The sequence below is a fragment of the Peromyscus eremicus genome, chromosome 2 (assembly GCF_949786415.1).
Source record: "Peromyscus eremicus chromosome 2, PerEre_H2_v1, whole genome shotgun sequence".
NCBI classification, from domain to species: domain Eukaryota; kingdom Metazoa; phylum Chordata; class Mammalia; order Rodentia; family Cricetidae; genus Peromyscus; species Peromyscus eremicus.
Genome location: NC_081417.1, coordinates 133,208,248 through 133,220,095, shown reverse-complemented (window position 1 = coordinate 133,220,095; position 11,848 = coordinate 133,208,248). Strand labels below are relative to the sequence as shown.

Here is an 11,848-nt window from a genome sequence, read left to right as displayed (position 1 = left end):
GTATGTAATCTAGGCTGGTTTTGAACTCCTGACCCTCTTGCTTCCAGTTCCCAAGTACTGGGATTACAGGCCCATGCTATCACATCCTTACCATAAACGCTTAACCTTCCAGACTTCAAACTGCTCAGCAGGGCCTGCCGGGAATCCTTCCTGTGTGTCTCTTGTCTTGTGTGGCTGCAGACCTTAACGCCCAAACCAGATGCAGGTTAGCTGCTGTGACTGTCCATCCTCAACCCTACCCCAGTCAGGCAGCACTGCACCAGTTTTATATACATATACGTATGTGCATATGTACACATACATATATACACATATGTATGTATATATACATTTATATGCATATATATGCACATATATCAATATATATGTATGTATATATGCATGGGTGCTTGGTTTGTATGAATGTCTGTGTACCACATGTGTGCAGCATCTGTGAGGCCCAAAGAAGGCATCAGAAATGGAGTTACAGACCATTGTGAGCCTCCATATGGGTGCTGAGACTTGAACTCAAGTCCTCTGGAAGAGCAGCTGGTGCTTTTACCTCCTGTGCCGTGTCTCCAGGCTCTCACTGCACCAACTGCAATGTGTTCCTGGGACCCAGATCGTTTGAGTTCTTGTAACACGCACCCATGTTGGTGTTACTCTTCCTTCTCAAGGGAGAGAGAAACCAAGGCCTTGGGAGGCTCCGCCCCTTCTGCATCTCACAGGCAGTGGCAAGCTCAGGCTGGGACTCTGGTTTTGTGTCACTCAGATTCGATTCCTTTGCCAGACTCAGCCTGGGCATGGGACAGGCCCTGCCGAGCTAGGGTGTGTCTTGGACTAATTTACTGTACCCCAGTTTCTTGACCTCTTGAATGGAGACAAATTACCCAGAAGAACTCCTTCCGGGATGGGCGGAGACTGAAGCAGAGGCAGGAAGACAAGGAGCATCCCCTGGCCCTCCCTGTTAGTTTCCATCATTCTTGCACACAGTAGGCACTCACCAGGTGCTGACTGTGTCTTTTAGTTGGCACTAGTCCCGACCCAGCGCTTCTAGCATCCAAGTGGCATGATGAGTTAGTCCAGGGTGGATTTGGAACTCATGCGGATCAGTCAGTAATCAGCTAAACCGCTTAAGCCGCCTGGGAAACGGCTGAGACCAGGCTGCTCATTAATTTATTCTGCAGTGACTGTTGAGCTCTTAGCTGAGCTGGAAGGGTGCTGTTAGTAAGAATCTAATTAGTGTACTACAAACCCTGTAAGGCACATTCGATTGTTTTTCTCTTGTTCTCTAATAAGGAAAGTGATACTCAGGGATCAAGGGGCAGCCGATGAAGTGTGTGGAGCGTAACTGTGAGACCTTTGTTATGACCCTGGTGTTTGTGGGGGGACACTGTGATGTACCACTCAAAGTCTCCACGGAATTGTTGCCCTAACAGGGAAGTGGCAGCCTTTTCCTGAAGCTCCTTTAGGCATGTGGGGCTTATCTATAGAGGGCTGCCTGACCCAGGGCCATACCAATTCCAGGCACCCCACATTCCATGGTCGATGAGGACAGAAGCATAAAAGAGTGCATTGGTCTAACCTGGGTCAACTTTGAAGAGCCCTTCTAGCTTCAGAGCTCTGCCTGGGGCTGGCTGAGTCTGCTGGGTGACTTCTGCTCCATCAGGCTTCCTCCCCTGTCTGTGTAGCACAGATCCTGAAGACAATAATCTCTTGCAAACAGAACACCTTCTCAGAGTCTGCTTCCTGAGGACCTGACAACAGTCTCACTGTTGTACTGACCCTTCACTAGGTGGGTAAAGCAACCTCCTTCAAGGCTCTAGGATAAAGGTGTCGTCCAAAGTCAAGATTCAAGAAGAGCATCAAGCACAAACTCCATCGTCCTAAACACGTCATCAACTTCAACTTTGCATGTGTATGTGCGTGTTTGTATGTATCTGCCATGTGTGAGGGCACCTGCAGAGGCCAGAAGAGAGTGATGGAGCTGGAATTAGGTAGCTGTGAGCCTCCTGATATGGGTGCTGGGAACTCTGGTCTTCTGAAAAGAAGCAAGCATTCTTAACCACTGACCCATCTTCCCTGTCCTTTCTTTCTTTCTTTCTTTTTTTTTTTTTTTTGAGACAGGGTCTCATGTATTCCAGGCTGGCCAAGGATGACCTTGAACTCTTGATCTCCCTATGTCCACCTCCCAAGTGCTGGGGTTACTGGAATGCACCGCCTTCGAATCTTTCACCTATCTCCACAGCAGCTCTATGGTGGTCATGCTATCAATTAGGACCCCATTTACGGAGAGGTTCTATCTGTAGAAAAACACAAGGCATGGATGATAAAATATAAATAAAAACAAAGTGTGTTGGTATGGGGAAGTGGGAGAATAAATTGACAACCATGATGAAGAGGAGGAGGAGGAGGAGGAGGAGGAGGAGGAGGAGGAGGAGGAGGAGGAGGAAAATAAAGAAGAAATGGAAGCAAGCATTGTCTGCACCATGACTGAGCTCCCATCCTTTAGTGAGACTGAATTTAAAGACCCAGCAGACCGGGCCCCAGCAGGAGAGCGAGATCCTCAGGACCCAGGGGCAGCAGGCTGTTTTAGGAGGCAGGCACCCAGGAAGAGGTGACAGACACTGTGGAAGGCTGTGTACTTATGCAAAGACTAACCCTCAGAGGATGAGGGGACTTCGTTTGAGGCCACGCAGCTCCTGAGACTGTTCTTGAGCTGATGATGTTGGTGATGTGACTACAAGTCCAGTGCTCTTTCTCCTTCAGCTGCCAGGGCCAGGACCAGGACCTGGCGAGCTGTCCTAGTCTTACATCTCTGTCCATCTGTCTGCTAACCAGCTTGTCAGTGGTCCCTCTGGGGAGGACAGCAGGCTTTCTTTGTTTGTTTTTGTTTTGGTCCTGGGAATTAAACCCAGGACCTTGCACATGCTAGACAGGTATTCTACCATAAAACTGTATCTAAGACTCCCCCACCTTTTTTTTTTTCTCCTTTTGAGACAGGGATCTTACCAGGTAACCCAGACTGGTCTAGAACCCACTCTGTAGTGCAGGCTGGCTTCAAACACAGTATCCTCAGTGCTGGATTACAGGTGTGAACTACCATGTATGGCTTGGTGTGGTGCTATTGTAGTCCCTTCTACTTGGGAGGCATTGAGAGTTTACCAAGTGCTTATTAACTCATTCCTGAACTGGTTCCTCACTTACGAAGAAGGTTATTGCCTTGTAAAGTAGCAGGGTAAGGTTTTTAGCCTCTTTTTACTGGTGGAAAAACCAAGGCCTTGAGAAAAGGCAATCAAGGAAGTGTTCAGCCCAGGGCCAAACCTTCCTGTCCCAATTCGATTCCTTGGTTTCTGTCTCGGTCCAAACCACTCTGAGCTCAAAGGTCAGGCCAGTCCAGGGCCTGAAGAATCTCTTCCTTTTTCTTTCCGTCTGTCCCAGAAGGCTCTGGGATCTAAGAGTAGCCCTTCATTCGTCTGCCAAACACTTCCTGTCACCCACTCTCTGCTCATGGTGCTTCAGAGCTGCTGCCCACACAGTAAACCCTGGGATAACTCACAGCTGCTGAAGCCATACGCACAAGCACTTGGCACTAGAGCAAAGGCCAACCCCTGGGAGACAGAAAGGCTCGGTGGCATTGCTCTCTAGTCCCTGGAATGTACTGTCCCCTAGAGAATGCCCCACTGCCTGGCCAGGCCTCTTCCTCCTGACTTTCAGCCTCACTCCCACACAGCAGGGGAATCTTTTCAGAGTCAACAGCAGAGGGTGCACTGGAGATCTGGACGTGAAGGCCAAATCTTGCCAGGCTGGAGCCAGCACCACACCCTCACCTGTGGAATGAGGACCCAAGCAGCCACATAAGGTTGTCAGGAAACCATTAGCTCTTCCCTGTCTGTTCTAGCTGCTCCTTGCCTTCCCAGAGATTCCATGAACTGGTATGTGGCCCTCCCTTTAATCAAGGTCTTGTCCTGTTCCTTAAAGCATTTGTCATGCCACAGTGTCCATCACGTCAAATGTCACAGCCTCCCTGAAGCTGAAACAACCTCCATCCCAACCGCTAAACTTATTCCATCCTTTTCCTGGACAAGCCTCTTCCATGTTCCCGGAAAGATCTGTTTCCAGGTCTGTCCCCGACCTTGTGCACCAATTTTCAGAATAACCATCTCTACAGTTTACTGAGTTGGCTAAGAGTGTGAAAGTGTGCTGCAGTCGTCACATGGATGAAGTGTGTGTGAGGCTTTGGGTTCAATCCCTGCCCCCCTCCACCTATGACAGCATCATAACCAAGACCACCCCCTCCAAGGAAACCGGAAGGGGTAGTGTCGTGGACAAGTGAGAGAGTCTGTACAAAGCTAGTGTTGCCTGGGTCTTCAGGTACTCTCCAGTCCCCGGAGTCCTAGCACCTGGGAAGTCCAGTGGGTTAAGCTGTCAACTGGCCTATCAGTGGCCTGGGCCTCTCAGGTTATGACATGACAATTGCACAACTCTCGAGACATTTTCAAAAGAAACTATCAAGTTTCCTGTCCTTCGGTCTTCCTGGGGTCCATGGCCTCTAACATCTAACAGCCTCGGGCTTTTGCAAGTTTCACGTACTTGAGAGTGGAGATGAGAAGGAAATGGAAACTCAAAACTGTAAAGCAACCCACTTTTATTTTGGTTTTAGAGGCTACTGGGAGCATTGCTCCACTCTGCAGGGGTTAGGTGTAAAACCTTCCCCTCCCCCAGGCCAAAGGCCCAGGGAAGGTGGGGGTCTAGGCAGATGGCTCCGGAGACCCAATCCGGTTAGTGGGCAGCGTGAGAAGGTCAGGCAGAGGCCTGCAATGGCTCAGATTGAGGGGAGGGAGCGGGGAAGGAGGGCACAGAATTCAAGAACGTGGAATCCAAAGGCTGCTCAGTCCCTCTCCTTTTGACTTCTGAGGCTTGGGTGAGAGAAGCAAGACCCAACTGTCATCCGGAGGAGGCAGAGCCTGGGGGCAAGGCAGGCGTCCCAGGCCAGAGCCGTCTCGGCGAGTAAACCCGGCGCCTCCACCCTCACGGAGGGTGCGTGCGGGCTGGGCCACCGGCTGGCAGGGTCCCACATGTCTCGGCGGTCGCGCTCAGCAGCTCACTGAGCCGGCGGGTGGCGCCGACCCCAGGTCCGAGAAGCAGTCGAACTCGCTCTGGCCGAGGAAGAGCTCGGGCAGCTCGCGCACGCGGTGCAGCCCGAGCTCGAGCTCCAGCGACTTCAGCGCCTCCTCGTCTATGAGCTCTGCGTCCATGCAGCCCAGGGAGGGCGGCGGCGGCGGCAGGGGGGACGCGGCTCCCGGCGTGGGCTGCAGAGGTGAGGGGCCTCCGGTGGCTCCCGGGGACGAGGCGATGCGGCCCGGGGACGGAGTGGCGGCGGGCTGCAGGTGCGCGCTACCGGCGCCCGGCGGCTGCGCGACGGGGAAAGGCTGGAAGGAGGCCGGCGATCCGAAGGAGCCGTATGCTCGAGTCCCGGGTGGCGGCGGCGGTCCCAGCGGGGCCCCCCGCGGCCGCAGACCGCTGTCCAAGCCCGGGCCTGAGTATGGCTGCAGAGTCCGGGGCGCGTGCGGGCCGTGGGCGTGCGGCGGCACCTGCAGCAGGCAGTAGCCCTCGGCGAGCATCAGGTGGTCGGCCATGGCAGCGTGCGGACGGTCAGCGCGCGCCCCGGGTCCCGGCCAGCGGCTCCTCTTGGGCGGGAGACCAGGACACGGTGCTGTCCCTGCAACTCAGCCAGGCAAAGGAAGACCGAATCGGATTCGTCCACTGTCTCACCTGGATCTTCCGGATCTCTTCTCTCCTCCACTGCCCCAACGCCGCGGTGGCAGGCCGCAAGAGAACCAGACACTCTATGGTCGAGGTCCGCAGGCGTGCATACGGTGCCTCGGAAACTGGCGATTTTTTATACCAAGAGGCGGGTCTCCACGCCCCCTGTCTGTCATTGGCTGGATGAATCCCTTCTGGGCGGTTCGCGCGGCCCTCCAACAAGTCCTCAGTCCCGCCCTCTACCAGAGCTCCGCCCTTTGGGCCTCCCGTGGCGTCCCAGGTTGCCGGTGCTTTGGTAGGGCAGAGTGGTTGACGTTTCTCTGGTGCTCAGTCAGGCTTTTGAGGTTCTGGCTAGTGGGGGATGTGGGAGTAGTTTGAATTTGCCAGAAGATGAAGTGGGAAGACCAGTTCCTGGAGCTGCAGGATCTTGGGTCCATTCAGCTCCTTAATTTTCCAGACCGAAGTTCAGACACTGAAGATTTCCTGGAAACACACAGTAATGCCTTCAGGGTTCAAACTTAGGCCTTTGTATTGCACTTCAGCGAAGCAGGGTCGTTTGGAGAGTTCAGCTCTCTGTCCTCATAACCCCCAGGGAGCCAGTTGCTCCTTCTCTGGCTCTCACTGTGCTCTGTCTGTTGAAGCATGTCCCCAGTTATTATTAAAGTAATTTATGGGCATGTCTCCTGAAGGACTTGTTCATCTTCTTACCCTCAGCATTTGGCCCACAGCCTGGTCCGGAGCTGGCTTTCTGTAAAAGTGGAATGAATGAGCGAATGATGGCGTGAATTGCAGCTCATTCACCAAGCTGCAGCTTCTTCCTCTCTAGGATACTGGCAAGAACAGCAGAGACCACACGCACTTATGGTGAGGGTTAGCCGAGGGTGTGTGTGTGTGTGTGTGTGTGTGTGTGTGTGTGTGTGTGTACAGAGCCCTCCATAGTACCTGGAACACACATATGCAAATATTCCTCAACTGAGTGAAAGGCTGGATATAGGGTTGGCTCTAATGATCTTCCAGTGGGGGATTTTCACCCCTTTGGATAACAGTAATCCTAACTTGGACTTTTAGAGAGTTTTACATTCTACAAGCATCTTTCTGGAAGTAGGGTATGAATTTTTAGCCCTATTTTGCAGATAAGTAGACTAAAACACACAAAGCAAAGTGGCTGTGCAGGGGTCCTATGCAAAAAAGGTGTAACAGGCCTATACACTCCAAACTCTTTGAGCCACAGGCAGGCCAAGAGACAGATTCCTTGAACCTTGACTTCCACATGTTGGTTTTTCCCTCTCCTGGCTCCCCTCCCCCGGCAGCAGCCTCTGGACTTCCTGGAACTTTGGTTTATCTAGTTGGTGTGGAGGGGACAAGCCTAGCCAGGGAGTTCAGAGGGGCCCAAGAACTAGTGATAGCTCTGCCACCCACAGACGTGTGATCCTGGGCTGATGGGTGGGGGTGGGGGACGTCTGCATTCCACAGGGCCACAGGGCCTGGCTGTCTGCTGTGAAGAAAAGTTGGTGGTCCCTGCTTGGGTGCCCGAGAGCATAGAGTAGGGTCACAAATCTTCCCCCTTTCCCAGCCTAGTGTGATGAAAACCCTGGGCTATCTCTTTCTCTCTGAATAAGGCTCCACATAGAGATTCCTAACCCCGACTGGACCTCTGTCTCCTCTGGAGGTGTGCATGGTTAGGGGGAATGCTAACCTCCTGACTTGGACACTGAGAGTTTGTTTGTTTTAGTCAGGGCCTTGCTGTGTAACCCAGGGCCATTGCTGTCCTGTGCCTCTGCCTCCCTAGTGCTTGGGCTGTGGGTGGTTTTGAATCATGAGACTATGTTTAAAAAATCATCTTGATACGGCTGGTCTAAGGACACTAGTGTTTGCATCACAAGACAGTTTCCCTTAAAAAAAAAAAGTGTGTGTGAATAATGCTTTAAAGAGCTCCTTCATTTGGGGCTAGAGAAATAGCTCAGCACTTGCTGTATTTCCAGATGACCTGAGTTCGCTTCCCACTGTCCTCATTGGGTAGCTCACAACCAATGCAGCTCCAGATGACCCAACACCCTCTTTTCACTCTTGTGGATACCCACATACATGTCACACACACACACACACACACACACACACACACACACACACAAATATAAATTTAAAGTAAAACTTTTTAAAAGTTATTTAATTTGGTAAATAAATATCAAATGTCTACCCTTCGTCAGACATTAATTAATTTGTGACTTTCAAGGTCATGAAAACTTCTAAGAATCTAATCTGCAGACATTGTGGCCACAATATAACTGCATATGACCTCGTGAATTAAGTGCTGGAGTTGGCATGTAACAACTCACTGGGGGAACTGGAGAGGTTCCCGTGGAAACGTGCTTACAATGCAAGCTTGGAGGCTTGACTTGGGATTCCCAGCACCCACACAAGAAGCTGAGAGTGGTGTCATGGGCTTGTGAGCACAGTGCCGCAGAGGGGGAGTGAGGAGGACCCCGGAGCTTGCTGGCCAGCCAGACTGGGCCAACCTGCCAACTCCAGGTTCAGGGAGAGACGCTGTCTCCAAGAGTAACATGGGCCAGTGTGATGGCTCAGCAGATAAAGGTGCCTGTGTGGAGCTTGAGAGTTTTCTCTCAGGGTCCCACCAAGCTCCGGCAGTCCCTTAGCCCACTTATAAAATAAACATACAGACGCTTATATTATTTAAACTGCTTCACCATTAGCTCAGGCCTACCATTGTCTAGCTCTTACTCTTTTTTTTTTTTTTTTAAGATTTATTTATTTATTATGTATACAGCATGTATGACTGCAGGCCAGAAGAGGGCACCAGATCTCATTACAGATGGTTGTGAGCCACCATGTGGTTGCTGGGAACTGAACTCAGGACCTTTGGAAGAGCAGTCAGTGCTCTTAACCTCTGAGCCATCTCTCCAGCCCTAGCTCTTACTCTTATATCCAGCCTGTTTCTATTAATCTATGCTTTGCCACGTGGCTCGTGGCTTATCGGTACCTTACATCTTCCTTGTCCTGGCAGTGACTGCTGTCTCCTCCTCTCCGCCTTCCTGTTCTCTCAATTTTCCTCTCTGCTAGTCCCACCTATACTTCCTGCCTGGCTGCTGGCCAATCAGTGTTTAATTTATACAGAGCGATATCCACAGCACCTGTGACCAAGCCTGACGACCTGAGGTCGATCCCTGGGACTCACATGATGGAAGGAGAGAGTCAACTTCCAAAGTTGTTCTTTGACCTCCACCTACATACCATGGCACTTATGCACATGCAGGCACACGTAAGTAAATAAATGCAAGTAAAAAAATAAAGTGGAGAAGGATAGAAGGAGACACCAGACTTCGCCCTCTGGCTTCTGCATGTATTGTACACATACGAGCACACACTTAAACACAGATGCACATATACAGCACATCCATGCACACAAACCTATTTGATACTTGGAGACATACAGTAAACAACAGAACAGGTCAAATGAGCTAGAAGGTGATAAGTAGCATGGGGATAGACAGAATGAACGCCAAGGGAAAGCAGGCGTGCAGGAGAGGAGCATGCAGGCTGCAGATTCTGTGGGGGAGTCGACAGGAGTGAGACTGTGAGGTCGGGGCAGGGATGGAGGAAGAGTCAGGATTGGCTCATGACTGTAATCCTGTCACACAGAAGCTGAGTGTTCAAGGACAGCATGGGCCGTAGTGTCTCAACAAGACTGAAGAGGAAATGAAGAAGAGAAAAGGAAAGAGGAAAGGGTGTTTGTTAGCCATGTGGTGTCTGGGGGAGGAGCTACCAAACAGCCATCATGATGTCATTTCCAGCGAGTTGCACATTTAAGAGCACTTTGGATTTTTACGTGTGTGTAAGTGTGTGTGCGCATGGGTGTGTAGGCCAGAGGTGGATGTTTGGTGTCTTCTTCAATGGCTTTTCCCTTATTTTGTGTTTTGACACAGGGTTTCTCACTGAATCTGGCGCTCTCTGATTGTGCTAGACTGGCTGGCCAACAAGCCACAGGGAGCCCCGCATCTCTGCCTCCCCAGCTCTGGGATTACAGGCTCCTTTGTTACCCTCAGCATTTTTTCTGGTGTCAGGGATCTGAAGTCTCGGGTTGTATGCACGCATGCCTGGTGCCCTTGGAAGTCAGAAAAGGGCTTCAGACCCCTGGATCTGGAGTCAAAGATGGTTATGAAGCACCATACTGGTTCTGGGAGTTGAACCTAGAACCTCTGCAAGAACAATAAATTCTCTTAACCACTGGGCCATTTCTCTAGCCCCAACTTTTAAAATTTTAAATTAAACTTCCAAAATCTGAAACATTTCTGATCCCAAGTATGTTAGACAGTCAACCTGTGCTCCCATTCCCATTTCACAGAGAAGGAAAGAGAAGGGACCATCCAGCATCACTCAGCTGTTGTTGGAGGAGGGAGTGTGGTGCCCTATTCACACTCTGTTGCCTCCCATGGGCCACTTTCTTTCCCTTTGTTGCCGGAAGGTCCGGGGCCACAGTTCTGGTGGCTTGTTGTCTTAGTTAGGTTTTCTATTGCTGTGAAGAGACACCATGACCATGGCAACTCTTACAAAAAAAAGATTAAATTGGGGCTGGCCTATAGTTCAGAGGTCTAGTCCATTACTGTTGTGGCAGTTCGAATGTAATTGGCCCCCCAAAGCTCATAAGGAATGGCACTATTGGGAGGTGTGGCTTTGTTGGAGCAGGTATGGTCATATTGGAGGAAGTATGTCGCTGTGTGTGTGGGTGCTTTGAGGTCTCATGTGCTCAAGATACACCCAGTGTCTCAGTTCACTTCCTGTTGCCTATGCAAGATGTATGCCTATGACGATAATGTACTGAACCTCTGCACTGTAAGCCATCAATTAAATGTTTTCCTTTATAAGAGTTTCCATGGCCATGGTGTCTCTTCACAGCAATAGAAACCCTAACTAAGACAATCGTCATGGTGGGAAGCATGGCCGGATGCAGGCAGACATGGTGTTGGAGAGGTGGCTGAGAGTTCTCCATCGGGATGCACATTGGCAGCAGGAGGGAGAGTGAGACATTGGGCCTGGCTTGAGCATCAGAGACCTCACTTCCTCCAACAAGGCCACACCTCCTAGTAGTGCCACTCCCTAGGGGCCTAATGGGGACCATTTTCATTCAAACCACCACATTTGCTCTGCGTGGAGTGTCTCCTCCCTAGGTCAGCTTGGCCAAGGCCCTCCCCAGCTCAGTTCTCACTCGGATATCAGCTTTCTCTTACCCTGGCAGCCCTAGTTAACTGTAGTGGTTTTCTAATGTGTCCACAAGTCCTTGGACATTTCTGTCTTCAATTCCCCTCTCCCTGAATGTGGAAGAGACGGCAAGGCTCACTTCCCACAAGTAGAACAGAGTCTGTGGAGATGCTTCTAAGACTAAGACATTAAAGATGCTATGGTGTGCTCTCCCCTTCTCCTCCTTCTCCTCTTCTCTTCTTCCTCCTCCTTCTTCTTCTCCTCCTCCTCCTCTTCCTCCTCCTTCTTGAGGTGGGGTCTCATGTAGCCTGGCTGATTTTTTTTAAGCATTATATCTGAACACACTACACAATTCACTTATTTATTGTTTAATTGTTTATATCCCCACCATATGTGTGCCAGTCCCATAAAGGCAGGGGATTAGCCATTTCATTTAGGCATCTAAAAGAGTGCCAGACATTTCATTAAATATGAAATGTTATCAATACCAAAATATAAGATCTTACCCCAAAAAAATCTGTGGAAGGAAATCTGTGTGTCTTCAAATGAATAAAATGTGGTTGTAAGTACTCTGAGTTTTCAAATGTAGAATAAAAAAAATTAACCTGGCATAGTGACTCACACCTGTGAACCTCAGCTCTGAGGAGGCTGAGTCAGGAAGACCAGGAGTTCAAGAGTCAGGCCAGCCTGAGCTACATAGTGAGACTCTACATTTAAAAAAAAAATGTTGATTTTGTTCAGGGAAGCAATGTTGTCTTTGGTTTCTATTGCCATGAAGAGACACCATGACCACAGCAACTCTTATAAATAAAAGCATTTAATTGGGGGTGATTCATTTACAGTTTCAGAAGTTCAGTCCATTACCATTAGGATAGGGAGCATGACGGCA

At 50.3% G+C, this 11,848-nt stretch overlaps 1 protein-coding gene across 1 annotated transcript; it reads right to left on the bottom strand.

The window, feature by feature from the left end:
* Positions 1–4,610: 4,610 nt before the first annotated feature.
* Cited4 (Cbp/p300 interacting transactivator with Glu/Asp rich carboxy-terminal domain 4) lies at positions 4,611–5,844 on the bottom strand. The gene has a single exon (XM_059256093.1). The coding sequence runs from the start codon at positions 5,616–5,618 to the stop codon at positions 5,076–5,078; it is 543 nt and encodes a 180-aa protein (XP_059112076.1). The 5' UTR covers positions 5,619–5,844; the 3' UTR covers positions 4,611–5,075.
* Between the last annotated feature and the right edge of the window lie 6,004 nt (positions 5,845–11,848).